This window comes from Planococcus citri, chromosome 1 (assembly GCF_950023065.1).
Source record: "Planococcus citri chromosome 1, ihPlaCitr1.1, whole genome shotgun sequence".
In the NCBI taxonomy this organism is placed as follows: domain Eukaryota; kingdom Metazoa; phylum Arthropoda; class Insecta; order Hemiptera; family Pseudococcidae; genus Planococcus; species Planococcus citri.
Window position 1 is genome coordinate 74,689,394 of NC_088677.1, and position 15,156 is coordinate 74,704,549.

Consider the following 15,156-nt stretch of genomic DNA (forward strand, 5'->3'; position numbering starts at 1 on the left):
ATTTTATCTTTCTTTTCTTGAAAATGAAGACTCTTTTTCGGACCTGGGCTGACCCATGACCAGGATAAGAATTTCCAGTCAAGACTGGACCAGACTGGCCTACAAAAGGCAGGAAAAAATCAAACAGAATGATCGGACCGGATCATTTGTAAGCTCAAAACAAAGACCTTGATTTTGGAGTAACCAGACCACAAAACCTGAGCGTAACCTCACCAGTTTCACCGCGATGTGTGGTGGAAAAAGAAGTGCATTGGAGTAGGCAATGAATTAATGATAAACTTATGCTGTATTTTTGTGATAATTAGGTCAGTTTTTGTTTCATCAACTTTGAAACAGTTTTTAAAATTTTATATTTAAACATACTACAAAAAACACAATTTTTCAAACATTTTATTCGGCTGCAAAAAAATACCGAGCTTTCAATGAACTTCTATTTTTGTTTTTATATGATTGACTGTACTTCTTCACCACCTGCAAACAATTCAAAAAGTTACAAGGATATATAAAATTGCTTTCAATGCTTTCATTGAATGAACATGACTTTATTAATGAAAACCAGATTTTCATATTAATTATGTTACCTGTTTGCTGCTTCATTTTTACTTACCTGGAGTAAGAATTGTTTTTGATTCTCGTTTTTTGTAATTTTATTATTGAAGATTTGAAGTCCTCCATAAGTTTCACAGCTAAGTAATTCAGCAGCCTCATTTACAATTTTTAGGGACATTACTTTAATTTTTCCGTTTAAATATTTAGAGTTATTCTTCCAACCAGTGGATTCAAATTCTAAAAAACTGAATCAATTTCCAATTTTTGGAACAGACAGCAGGATTATGACTGCTCAATAAAACTTCAGACAGATCATCATCTAGGAAGGCGGATCTGATGGTGGAATTTTATGGTTTTTTACAAGTCGATTCTTGAACATACTTGGAATTGTCTAATGAGTTATCCAGAAGAATTTGTCCCATTTTTTCCTGGTTTTGACAGGTATATCATCATGCATGAAGAAAATGTAACCGCTGTTCTCTAAGATACCATAGAGATGATTCAGAATTTTCTTCGGGCAGTATTCAGCAATTTTTCTTTTTTCCTGTTAGAAGTTCAGCAGGTTTCTCAATTATTTGATGTCATTACTTAATTGTGGCAAAGAAGGGATCAGTCGCCAAACTCCATGGCTTCACAAAAATTTTTAATTTTATAACAGGGAACTAAGAAGTACCTATATTTGTACCAAAGCAGCTTTCTCAGGTTTAGATAAGCAGAATTGTTCCCAAAATCAAATCAAAATATTTTCAAGCAATAAATATCTTTTGACAAATGCTCCTGGTTTGCGTATTGTGATTTCTTCATCAGGTAGAGTTCCACCCAAAACAATAATTACTAGGTACCTAATTGCAAAAGTTGTTGGTTATCTTCCCTCTAATGATCTTCATTGATTTTTTCTAGCCAAAACACAGTCATATGTTCTCAAATATTGATTAATGATGAAGTGAGGACCAATCAAGTATGTTGTGTATCTATTGAAGACCAGGCTTCATTAAATCTTTTGAAAATAAGAATATCATGGACCTGATGGGACATATAATTTAGCCTCAGTGACTGCAGCTTGGAGAATGAGCTCCATAATGTGATGACGACAAGGAAGAAACAATATTTCTCAGCCAAGATTTTGCTCCATTAATGTCCCTGGTCCATGCTCCTTTTATGCGACCACTGTTGGATGCCATTGTACTTATCAAATACACAACCAATCAACCATGTACTTTTCCAAAGAGGTTCCAACTTTCTAAAGAGTTGTAGATGGGAGATGCCATTTTAGCATGCAGTTGATGATCAAATTTCAGGAACTCCCAACGGCTGATCTAAATATAGTCCAGTAACTGCAACTGGCAGATGGCCAACTTTTTCATCAACGTTCAAATCTGGTGTAATAATTTTGAATATTAGAACAAAATCGAGAGTCAATACGGAATTCATGGAATCACTTTCTGTTGAGAATATATTCTTCCGAATTTTTTCCCAATGTTTCTAAACATGCTGTCAGTATGTGTGGCATCTCAACCACTAACCTTTGCTCTATTAAGAGCAATGCAAAGTTGAGGTGTTGAAAACTTTTGTTTTGCCAGTGGAACCAGAACATTCGGATCAATTCCTCCAAATTCAGTAAATTTTTAATCTCCTGTTTCTGAACTTCCAGCATTGGAAAAAGCAGGGATTTCAACTATAAAATCAAAATCAAAAATACAACTAAATTAACAAGTTGGAATAATTTCTGAGAAATGAATCTAGACAGATGAAATGCTTTTCTCTTACCTACCCATTTTACTGCATTGTGATTTGTGCTTCAGTGTCTGCTTTTTGTTTCAGTGCCTGCTGTTTTTCTTTCTTCAGTAACGCATAAGCAATGCCTGGAATATATCTAGGTTGACCTAGTTCCCATTGCATCATCAACGATTTCTTTTCTTCATTAACTTTGATTACATTTAAAGCTTCAGCATGAGCAATATCAAATAACAAATCCAAACTGTCCACATTTTTCTTGACTTCTGTATTTTGTGTATCAGTATGTCGTGTTTCATTTCTGTTCAATTTTTGCCAATTTCCATAGAATAGCAGGATGTTTATCAGGTTACAAAAGTCGCGAAAGTCTCAAAAAAGTGACGATTTTGAAAATAGGTTGCAAAAGTTGTGAAATGGTCACAATTCTTACCAAAAAGTCGCTAAAAATAGTGCAGACTTAAAATCGGGGAAAAATTTTTTGCAGGATGAAAAAGGGCGTCATAAAGACAAGCATTTCTTCGTTCATAAAGATGATGAAGTTCCACGCCAGATGACGCCCGACAATAAAGTATTTATGAACGACTACGATTTAATAACGAGATAAGCAGTATTCATGACAAAATAATTTCATACAGGACAGGAACATTATCAGTTCAATTACAAATTACATTTTGTACAAATGTTGACAAATAATCAACTGAGGGTTTCTTTCAAAAAAATTTGAGTGAAATTGTAACTCAGTAGAAGAGAACCAAATTGGCCTAAGCAAAGCGAGGGCAAAAGCTTGGGAAAAAAATGAGAATTTTGAGGATAGATTGGCGATTTTGTCGGCAACCAAACGATAATTGAATACATGATTGTAAAAAATTTGAATTTTTGAAAACTGGAACTAAAATATTGTTGAAATTTTGGAGGGGGGCAAACTGTCTCCCCTTAGCCCCCTTTCGCTTTGTCCCTGAGGTCAAAACAGGAAGATGGGTCGCCCTCTCGCCCATCAAAGTCCACAAATGACAAAACATTACTTCTATAAACAGCAATTTCTTACATACCTACTTTCGTTTTTTTGGTATCATTTTAATATTTTTTAAACGTTTATTTCTGTCGGTGAAATGCCTGTTTTTGATAGAAAAATTTTGTCGTGCGTTGTCTTATACTTATAGCAGTTGAAAGTAATAAAATGTCGTGAATTTTTTAATTCGTTGTTTGATACATTATTTTGTCGTTGGAATACCTTTTATGTCGTGGTAAGCTCGATTTATTGTAGGGAATTTCCAATTTAGTCGTGGTAATGATTTTTCTGGCGTGAAAGTGCCTATGCTTGTCGTGCTGACGCCCTTTTTTTGTCGTGGTATTAAATCACACCCCTTAAAATCCATTTTTTTTTTATTTTAGTACTTCCTATAAATACCTAATATTCATTTCATTGAATAATATAAATGAAGTTTTCAATTTTTTTTTCATATTTTTTTAGTACAGTGGACAAAAACTGTTTTTGGACAACTGAAAAACTCTCTAAAAAAGTGGAAACTTTCTTAGAAACCCGTTTTTTTTTGTTTTTTTTTTTGAAAACTGAGGGGTAAGTGGGTAATACTGAAGAGAAAAGTTGGCGAAAAGTCGCGATTTTTGAATATCAAATTTTGGTAGACACCCATAGTTCTAATTTTTTAATGCAATATGATATGTCACTCCTTGGTATCTGACATTTTTGACAGGATGCTGAGCACAAATTCACAACCTATTTCGGACCATCATGAATAGAAATGTTCAATTTCCTTATTTTATAAGATAAAACAACTTTTTGAAAGTAGCTTGCTGACTTTTGATTGGTCAGCAACAGTTCCAATCAAATGAACATTGTCTTGACTTCTTACATACCTATCAAAAAAAATAATTATGACTTATGTTATGAGCACAAGAAACACAAGCTACTACTCGAATTTGGCGTTAGTAATTTTACATACAATGAACCAAGGAGGAATTATGTTCACAAGCCACCTCCCCCCCCCCCAATGTTGTGATACTGGGTATATAGAACGAATTCTCCACGGCGCGTTTGTGGTGGAATTTGTGAGGTTGCGCTGGGACATCACTTTTTAAACTTTGGGGTCGTTGAGACACTGGTTAAAATCAAGTTGAAGGAACAAAACTTTGGGATCTTTTTTTACTACCTCATTGCACATTTCTCAGGTGTGCTGTAAAACAATAATGAAACCCCCCCCCCCACCCGAGTATTTCATTGTCACCCAAGTACCTATACATATTTATCAGTTTACCATACCATTTCGAAGTCTCCGTCTTCCTGGTTCGCTCTTCTTGATCCGCATTCAAAGGTTTTCTCGTTAACGCGTCCATTCTTTCGGCCTCCTGTAGCTTGAGCTGTTTCTCTATACGCATCCTTCGAACCCGCTCCGACAGACTTTCCCATTCGAGAGGCTGCGTTTTCAGACCATCCGCATTTCCGTGTCGATCGCCTTCCACGTTTTCCGCCTCGTAGCGAACTTGCTGTCCCATTTTAACGCCATCCGCTACGTACTCGATCAAATCTTGTTCTTTGCTTTTCTTGTATCTTTGGCTGCTTTTTTCGTGCGTTTCGTAATCTTCTTCGGCATTTTCGCCGCTTTCGTCGTCCGGTTCGGCCATATTATTCACCTGTACGATTACGAATTACGATTAGAGGTACTACTAGGTAGGTAAAATACACAGTACAGTAGGTAGGACACCAACCTCCTCGTGTTCGGTAACAGTTGTGGCTTCTGTAATCAGTCTTCCGTCGTTTTGCACTCGGCTCAAATGTTTCGTATCTTCTTTATCGACTGTTTTTCGATTTTTCAAAGAATGATGAACTACTCGCCCGTTGGACGGCGTCAGTGACGTCGTATTCAATAATTCGCTACTCCCTTGACGTAGTGCTAATCGCACATCATTTCGTTGACTTTGAACCGCTTTCAAAAAAGCCTGCGAAAAACAAAATGAAAAATCAGTATACCTACTCGAAACCCTAATCCGTATAATAATTTCGATTTGAAATTGCAAACCTTAATGAGTAATGAGTAATATGTACATAATGAGTAAACAAAAACTTACGTCGTCAGTTATGTCACCCAAATGTTGAACATGTTCTGTTTCTAAACGCTCTTCTGTTTCTTCTCGGCTTTTAACCTTATTTTCTTTGATTTGTTTGACTAACCCGGAGGAATCCGGAACGGCTACCCATCCTTCCGATGCCGATGCCGATGGTTCATCATCGCCAACTTGCCGGTGCTGTAATATACAAATACCAGTGGTCAGTGTCAGTGTCAAAAAAAGTATCCTCAGGTAAAATAGGCGAAATGGTCCTGTTCCCAGATTTGGAAAGTCCTAATATTTTTTTTAAAATGAACACCACTAACCCTGTTGTTAGCCAAAATTTCTAAAATTCCTGTTTTTGCCAAAATTAGTTATAAAAAAACTTGACTTTTTGTAAAAATTGCCAAAAACACCTGTTTTTTTTGCCAAAATATTCAACAAATCTTATCGCCAGAATTATTGTCAAAAAATTCTCACTTTTGCCAATTAAACAAAATTTTTAAAAAATCGCAACTTTTGTCAAAATTGACAAAAAAACGCCTTGTTTTTAGCCAAAATTGTCGGAAAAATAAATACATTTTTTGACGTTATCAAAAATGTCCTAATATTTTTTGCAAAAATGACCAACAAAGTTTGTTAGTACATAGAAAAATTTTGAAAATTCCTGGTTTTGCAAAAATTATCCTAAGAAGTCCTTGTTATGTTTTTTACCTGAATTGTCTGCAAAGCTCTGTTTTTGCCTAAATTGTCAAAAAATCTCTTTTTTTGTCAAACTTTTAAAAAACTCCTGCTTTTGCCAAAATATTCAAAATCCTGTTGCCAAAATTGGAAAAAATTCTTGCTTTTGCCAAAATTATCCTAAAGTCTTGTTTTTTGCCAGATCATTGTCAAAATTAATTTTTTTTGTAGTTATCAAAAAAAACCTGCTTTTTCAGAAAGTTCTACTTTTTTAACAAAATATTGTAGCCAAAGACCTTTTTTTGATAAGTTATCCAAAAAATCTGCTTCATACTGAAATGGTCAATAAAATCTTGTGGTAGCCAAAATAGTCTGAAAGTACAGCTTTTGCAGAAATTGTCAAAAAGTCCTATCATTTGTCAGAATTTGTCAAAAAAGTGCTGCTTTTTCCATTATTACTACCTATGAACATTAGTGTTGATGGCGTTTGGCGTCTTACTTCAGTTTGTTGATGCTCTTGTTTCTCAGTATCTTCGGTGGTATTGGTGGTGACCATAGGTCCCGAGTCTTCAACCACTTTGCCATCTTCCAGTACGACCTGGCGTTTAACTCGAGTTTCTATTTGCTTCTTGGTGGTTAGTTCAGTTTTTTTCTTTGTTACCCATTCCTCTGCGCGTGGCATGGAAAAAAATAGAATAAAATAAAATACGAGTCAAATACAAGTGAAATAAAAATACAAGCAAGTACTGTGTATAGGTAATGAAATTTTGTGTGAGGCAGAGTATACGTTTATGTAGACTACATAGGTACCTACTGTAGGTAGAGTAGAACTAATCGTAGGTACTCGTATCTACATACGTATTAAAAATACGCATTTTTTAATTGAAATTCGACCTCGCTCGAGGAACTGACGACTGCGCCGACAATGCGACATTGAAATGTCAGATGCTGCATCAGGACTCACACTCACACTCAGCAGGCTATAGCCTACGTGTACGTGATGTTCATGATAATTGATAATACGAGCAGGGACACATACTCGTACGTAGGTACGAGACGAGTAGGTAAAGGTATACGAGCGCGTAAATTAAACTGCAATTTCTTTGTAACGTTCGATTTCCAACTATTTTTTCTTCACTATTCTTGATGGAAGGCAAAATGCTAAATACCAACGAAGGAATGGAAATAATGACCCCTTGTTTCAACGATCAATCAAAAAAAAAAGAAATCTAAAATTCCGGAATTTGAAAATCAGCTGAAATAATTGTCCATCAGGTTTGAATTGAGGTAATCTGATTTTATCAATACAAATTTGAAAACAGTGGATCAAATTTTTGAGTTGACAAACGATTTTGATTTTTAATGATTTTAAAAAAATCAAACTTGGGTCAAAAATGAAGAAAAAATCAAAATTTTACCAATTAGACCAAGAGAGCTGAAATTTGGCGTCTGCCCTGTTTTCACCCTCCAAATCGATTAGAAACGGTTTCGAACCATTTCGAATGGTACATTGTTCTGGAGCAGCCTAGTAGATGTTTAAAAATTGAAATTTTCGCACATTTTACCCAATTGAGTTGTTGAAAATTGAGATTGAATTTACCTACTTAGTACCCCATTTTTAATATGTATGTAATATTTTGGAAATTTCAGATTTTCTAAGAAGTGGTCTAAAAACCGTCCAAATTAACTTTCGCTTCCTTTTACCAAGATTGCTACTTACCTATAATATTTAAATTTCAAATCAAAGTTTCACACATTCTGTAATGCTGACACGATGCCAATGGCAAGTACCTACCCTCGTACACTAACGCATAACCTATTTTGAGGCAAAAAGTATCCAATTTTTGATAGATTTACTAGGTATAGTGTAATAGATACGTAGGTAGGTAGGTAGGTAGGTAGGTATATTTGAATGTACAAAATATACTTGGGTAAAATGTAGAACTCACCTTCTTTAGTAGTCGCCAACAAATTTTCAGCATCAATCTGCAAGAGAACAAAAAGCAAACAATTATCTATCACTTGTCAGAAGAACAAAAGCGTATCTATAGACAGATACATAAAGCCCGTAAAATTATGCAAAATCTATAGTACTGGGTCTCTACTCTCTAATATGTAGTACGAGTTAATATCCGATAGGCCTCGTACATATGTAAACGTTATAACAGTGGCAAAGAATTTATGGACTTCGCGAGACCTGGAATGTTATAGCATTCCATCCAACGGACGATCATCATCCGGTTGCATATTTTTAAAATGATTTTGATAATTTACCTATGTAAGTACTTGTACTCTCTACCCACCTACACCATTTTAGCATTTTTCTTTTTCCAATGATTGTCTTCACCTTTCTCACTGTTGTTGGTTTGTACTTCGTAGATACCTAATTCGTATTTGACTAATTTCGTCCATATTGGTACTATTACTCGTACTAGCACCAGGGTATCTAACAGGTAGTGAAATTAGCAAAAAAGTAGTGAATTTAGTCAAAACAGGTAGTGAAAAAATGAAAAAATTCAAACATGCTCCAAAAACCTTCAAATCAATGGAAAAAAGTTCATTTCTGATGAGATTAAAAAATACTTTGTGTATGTACAATTTTTTTCCAATTTCAATTTTTTGAAAATGTCCCTGTAGAAAATTTGACTTTGTTAATTTTTTTGAGAGAGAGAGTGTGTGTGGGGCGGAAGGGGGTGTCGAGTGGAGAGCTTTCTGAAAATTTGATTGGAAAAAAGTAATGGAAAAAGTTGTGATTTTTTCAACAAAAAAACTCTAGTTTTGTTTTCTGCTGAAATGGCGAAAAACTTGCTTTTTCACAAGAATTTTACCTTTTTAGCAAAATGGCTAAGAACTGTGGTTTTCTGCAGAAAATTCCAAAAAGTCTCTCATCTTTTTCCCAAAATTTTCGCTTTCTCAACTACATATTATTGCAAAGCATCGTGTTTTTTGCCAATAACTGCCAAAAAAGCTTACTCTTCGTTAAAAAGACCAATTTTTGCTTTTTGTCAAAAATTGATCATAATTCTCATTTTCGCTTTTTAGTAAACCCGTTAAAAAATCTTACATTTGAAAAAATAATCCAGAAAAAGCAGCCTTTGATTTTTTCGCTTTTTTCCAAAAATTGTATTTTTTTTTGCTAGAAATTGCTGGAAGAAAATCTCACTTACAGGAGCATAAATTTCCAAAAAAATCTCGTTTTCTTACCAAAAAGTTGCAAAATGGTCCAACATTTCAATTTGAAATGCTCTTTTCAAACATTCTCATCTTCATTAAAATGTGTTGCTCACGTTTTGTCTTTTAGATGTTGTTTGAAAATTTGATTTTTTTTCATTTTTTCTCGAATATTTGAATTGGTTTTAAAAATTCACTTTTGACCTGGCAAGCCTGGAAGTGGAAGCTGCAGAATGGCCCAAAACTAGAAGTTATTGAGGTGTGGTGTGGGAGTTGAATTGAAGGAATTAGGTAGGTATTCACATTTGATTCACTTTGTTCAGACAAATTTATATTTCTTGAAAAAGTTGAAAACAGCTTTTTTGAATTTTTCAAATTTTCCAAAATTCAAAAATGAACTTCACCACTTGAGATTTGGATTTTCGGGGGGGGGGGGGGGGTTAAGACTTTATTTTTCTATTCAGCTTGATTTCTCTCAAATCAAAGAGTGTGAGTTCAAACGGCTTCCCTATGAAAAAGTGGTAGATTTGTTTGATTGACCAATCGGAAGGGAGTATTTTAAAAAGTTGTATGAAAATCGAATTGAGCATATTATATGTATTTGAAGCTTCTAAAAGATTAATATGCTTTACCAGAACCAGGACCCGAAACCCGAAAAAGCCCCGATCATTTCCTTAAAGCCCGAATGTCCAAGCTCTAAAATGTGAGACCTGAAACCCGAACCGTGATCAGGGCTTTTCGGATGAGCTTTCCAGGCTTGTATTAAATTACTGTTGTAATTACTGTGTCTGTGTTATCTGTCCATCTCATTCAAAAGTCAAGCTTGTGCAAACTAGCGTTTTTTTGGTACCTACATATTCAGTAGGTACATACATATGTAGTTCATTGTTCGTTACAAAATGATACTTATAAAATTTGGACAATTATTAAAAATTCCAAACAATTTTAATTCTACTTTTTTAAAAAAAAGAACTAGGTACTATTCGATTTCAAAGAAAAATGTATTTTAAAAAAAATAAAAATAAGAACCTTTTTTTTCGTTTAAAGCGTATTTTTTAGTTTGTTTCAAAACAGTTACTTTTTCTTGCTTTAAAACAGTTGTTTTTCTTTGTTTTAAACAAAAATGAAAAATAAAATTCTTATTAAAAAACTGAAAAAAGTGTTTAAAATTACCAAGAATGACAGTATATTTTAGGCTCTATTCTCCACTTCTCATATTTTTTCTTGTTTTCCATTTTTGCACAAGAAACGTGTAATCGAAAAGAAACAAGAAAATTTGATTTAAAAAAAAAATTTTTAAACAAAAAAAAAGTGTTCAACGTTTTTTTTTGTTTAAAACACTGTTTTTTCCATTTGTTTCAATTTAAACGTGTTTTAAACATGTACAGACCTGGTTTGAGCAAACTATCTCAAAGAACTTGTGACTATTTTAAATTTCAGTCAATTTCAGTCAATTACAGGCTACAGATTCTGAGAGCTAGAACTAGAGGATTTAAAACCCTTTCGCGCCGAATATTGGTTTTGCATCCCACCTCCAATTTTTTTACATTAAATCGTTCCTTGGGCATCTCTAAGCAACATAAGTTTGTTACAGATTTTTTCCTCAACTCACCCTCAAGATATTGAGGTGGGAACATGCATGTCCCAGCCGTGGACTTTGAAAATTTGTCCCGGGACAGCATATGTCCCAGCAGTGCTTAAAATTTGCAAAAATTGCTGGGACAAGTGGGACAATACCAATAATATCATTCCAGTATGCAAAAAGTCATATGAAAAATTTGTATTTTGGATGCAAATGAGAAAAAATTTCAAAAAACACACTTTTGCTAATAAAATCTTAAAATTTCAAAAAATTGACGTTTTCATGAAATTTTACCAAAATTGAGACATCAATTTCCTTTGACAGAGGATTTCTCTGTGAGTAATGCATCAAATTCGATGAAATTTGGACATAATATGCAGAAAAACATTCCTGACAGACTGAAATCGTCCTTTTTTCAATTTCTTGAAAAAATAACACCCAAAACAGCTCAAAAATATCAAAAAATTATCGAATAAAACTTAGGTATTTACGTTTTTGTTTTTGAATTTGCTCCCTCAAAAATAAATCAAAATTAATTTTTTTTACACCACAATGTAGCTTATTTTATCTATTTTCAAATATAAATTCGTTGCCGGGCACAATTACTCCCTGTGTTTGCAATACATTTTTAATTACTACCAACTGGTTGCTCAGATTTCACATTTTTACTAAAAAACACGTTTTTGCGGAAAAAATAATTCACAGTGTTGCTATAACACGAGCGAAAAAATTGGGAGTGGTCTCAATCGATTCCTGACACTTTACTCTACTGATGGGACCCATTCCGCGGGAAAAATGTGTCCCAGAAGTTCCCAGCAGATTTGTTCAAAGTTGCTGGGACATATGCTGTCCCAGCCGGCGCGAAAGGATTAAGCACATTGATAAAAATCCCCATTAGACCATTCAAGTTCTCTGCCAGTCTGCTTGCAAATTAGGCAAAAAATAATAAAATTTCAGAAATTCGGAATCTGACCTTAAATATTTTTTTTCTAACAGAAAATAAAATAAGATTTTACTTTACGTACTTTTCTTTAAAATTACAATGTCAAGCCCCGAAAAGCCCTGAACATTGAGCCCTGAAACCCAAACCCAAATTTTCCCGGCCCTATAATCCAAGTCCAAGACCGAATACATTTTTGATTGAAAGCCCAAGTCCCAAAACCCGTAACCCGAAAAAAATCGTTCGGGGCCTCGTCCCTGAGTGTTGAAGGGTTGAACTATTGATTAGAAAATGTGGAGTCGAGTTTGTTAATTTTTTGGGGATGTAGGAGGGGGAGGGGTGGTCGAGTGGAGAGCTTTCTGAAAATTCGATCGAAAAATGGTTGTGAAAAAAGTGTTTTTTTGAACAACAAAAAAAAATATCTGTCAGATACTATGATGTACTTAGAAGCAATAAGTAGATCGTTTATGTTCACGCATTTCGGGGAACTAAACGCTGGTATAGACCAACGCCGATAAAAGAGAGACAAAAAATCAAAATCAATGGCGTTCGGCATACGGAATTCGATACAATATTACAATTTACCATGTTACAAAATTGAAGTAAATGAGCAGTGGGTCGCCGGTATAGATAGTTAGTACTAGTGGTACCTAGCTGAAAAAGTTCGGCCAACGCTGAACAAGACAGCGCGGTTGTAATATTCGTAATACCTATCATATGTAAGTACCCAGCTACCCACGTACTTAATTTAGGCTATAATTTACACCGCACTGTAGACAGTAGTCGTTCAGCAGGCGTACTGAACTCGTACACGTACCGGTTTCGATGGAAGATTGCTAGGTGGTTTCGCTTCATACAGCTTGATGGATCTGGCACTGGCTGTATTAGTACTCGTGGTAGCGCCAGCCTTTGGTAAAGTGCTGGAAAATGAGATCGGAGTTTTGAGTACTTGAGTCATGGCTGGTCGGTCGGTCGTCCTTACTCTGAAAAACAACAAAAGATGAATGTACGTAAGTAAGTATTGTATTCGTTAAATTAGCTCGACGTCATCACAACATCACATCACATTTAAGCCAACTGCCAAGTACCTATCGATGAATCTTAGGTACCTAGGTATGTACATAATATTCCATTGCCAATGCCATTGCCATTGCCTTAGCTTTACGAGTGGATACGATACTTGACTCGACAACTGACGACTCAATGGTTGCAGATTGCAACAATTATTGCGATTACTATAGGGGTGAGAAGAATTTCCCTCCCCTGAATTAAGGCACCCTTCGAGTAGGCTACAAAAAGTTCACAGTCTGCAATACCTATTTTCATTTCATCTCTTTTCGGCGCGACGACGGTTCTCGAACAAGGTTGTTCGGTGGCGCGAAGACTGCATTCCATAAAAGGAATGACCGAGTTAGGTACACAGCCAAACGTGTCCATTATTATCCATATACGAGTATTATATACCTATTCCATCTCCACGAGTTCGTAATCGGACTATACATGGAATTCAGAATTTTGTATGTGTCTTCAGCCCTCAATCGAACTAGTAGGTACCTAGTACCTACCTACAGTGCATATTTTCGAAAATTTTGTTTTTTAAGCTCTCAAATTTTCACCCTCAACGAATGCATTCAAAATACGCAGGTAGCCAGGTACGAATAGATTTTATCTCGCGACTCTCGATCACATTGCAACAAAACATTGCCAAAACGACTCCGTTATTCAAATGAAATCCCAAGTGACGTTATTTTTTCCTAAATTTGAGCGAAATACTTACATTTTCAATTCGTAGTATTAATATAAGTTGTACCTAGAATAGTAGGTATGTAAATTATGATATTCGAATCGAGTAAGAGGACAGTGTACGAGAAATATGGTCGCATAATTAATGATCACCGTATTCCGAACACGGTGACTTCGCCGATTTTCAGAACATCAATTCGAGGAAACGAGAAGATCAAAACTGTACAAGGAAACCTGCTGGCAAATCAAAGCCATACAGTAGTTGTTGAATTTATTTTCTCGAGTGATTGCAAACAGTTTTACACGAACCCCATTGAGCTACCACAAATTTTTATAACAAAACAACGAAGCTTTCACGTAGGTAGGCAGGTTAGGTAGGTAGATCGGCGTTGGGGAAGGGGGGCAACTTGAAAGCACAGACGTAGGCGGGGAACCGACAAGTGACAATACTTATCAAGGTGCTTGGTAAATACACTAGGTAGGTACATACCTTTCAACTAACCATATGTGGCGAGGTGGTAATCACAAGTCGCGCGACTCTGATGCTGATGCGTCAACGTTTTCACTTCACTTCACGTCACTTCACTTCACTTCACAACACACGTTCCGGCCCGAATAAGTGTGATTAAAACTCGACGTTAATTGCGTTTAATACGTATATAAAAAAATTAACGTAAACGGGCTAACTGGTTGAGTGAGAATTGCGGAAAAGCGATTACAACTCAATTCGCGACTCGATTCGATCGGATCGGACGCAGGACGCACACAAGGCGCAAATTCGTGCTCGGCGTTAAGCTCTAATGTGACTAACTGACTATGCGGTGACTGCTGACTGGTCTATGGTCTATGGCATGGCGTATGGTGTATGGTGTTTCTTGTAGCTGGCTTGTTTGCGTTACGCGTAATTGGACACGATCGTCATCGTCATAGTCATCGTCATCGTCGCAGTCGTTCCAAAAGAAAGAAAGAATAAAAATCATAGGTAGAATGAATCTGGTTGGCGGGCGCGGCGCGGGTGAGTGGGATTGGCTATGGCTATACAGCTTTGGCTTTGAACTCGCAACTCGACGTAATCTCGTATATGAATATACCTAGCCTTCTGGTTCGATCGGCTCTCCGCTCTCGCCCTCGCTCGCGATTCTATAGCTTGTAATGTACTCTGCATACTAACTTGATACTACCTATTACCTTGCAAGCTGGTGTAGAGTGGCGTGCGGTGCGATACGATAAGGCGTGGCGCCATTCCATCGCCAAATCGCGCGACTATAGCTGGCTAACTGGCTAATTGGCTACTACGTAGCCAGGTATGTTAGGTACACGTTCACGTACAGGTACATATGTATGAGGTACAGTACATACAAGACAAACGTAGGTACTGTATGGTGAAGGTGATGGCGTATGACTGTATGGTACCTAGTTGGTAGAAGGTGACGCGACGCGCATCAATTTGGGTAGGGTTGAATGGTGGCGGCGCGGCGCGGTTCAGAGGCAATGCTCGCAATAATTCGGACTTTGGAAGCGGATGCAGACGCGGACGCGGAGTCGCGGATGCTTACGTTTGAGATGCTGAGCGAATCTATCAAAGAGCACTCCGCAGAATTTGAGAATTTGCAGTAGTGCTTCTTCTTGGAACGTTCAGTAATTCGCTAGTGGAAGACACAGAATACTAAGTAGCATAGAATTAGAGGATCTG

The 15,156-nt window shown here is 36.2% G+C and overlaps 1 protein-coding gene and 1 long non-coding RNA gene across 3 annotated transcripts in view; both read right to left on the reverse strand.

Annotated features, from left to right (window-relative positions):
* chas (chascon) overlaps positions 1 to 14,358 on the reverse strand; it is a 39,591-nt gene extending 25,233 nt beyond the window's left edge. Inside the window, exons 1-7 of one of the 2 annotated variants that reach the window (XM_065345706.1) lie at positions 13,966 to 14,358; positions 12,538 to 12,703; positions 7,977 to 8,013; positions 6,527 to 6,696; positions 5,368 to 5,544; positions 5,008 to 5,238; positions 4,562 to 4,932 (exon numbers count right to left, since the gene is read on the reverse strand). In XM_065345706.1, coding sequence (XP_065201778.1) covers positions 4,562 to 4,932; positions 5,008 to 5,238; positions 5,368 to 5,544; positions 6,527 to 6,696; positions 7,977 to 8,013; positions 12,538 to 12,678 — 1,127 coding nt within the window. In that variant the 5' untranslated portion in view covers positions 12,679 to 12,703; positions 13,966 to 14,358. Of the gene's footprint in view, positions 1 to 4,561; positions 4,933 to 5,007; positions 5,239 to 5,367; positions 5,545 to 6,526; positions 6,697 to 7,976; positions 8,014 to 12,537; positions 12,704 to 13,953 lie in introns of both variants that reach the window. The other variant, XM_065345697.1, reaches the window with a different exon arrangement.
* LOC135832476 (uncharacterized) lies at positions 336 to 4,478 on the reverse strand. Its single transcript, XR_010556320.1, has 2 exons — positions 2,321 to 4,478; positions 336 to 2,224 (listed from the first exon to the last, which is right to left on the reverse strand). It is a non-coding gene; the product is annotated as an uncharacterized LOC135832476 (long non-coding RNA).
* Positions 14,359 to 15,156: the final 798 nt, after the last annotated feature.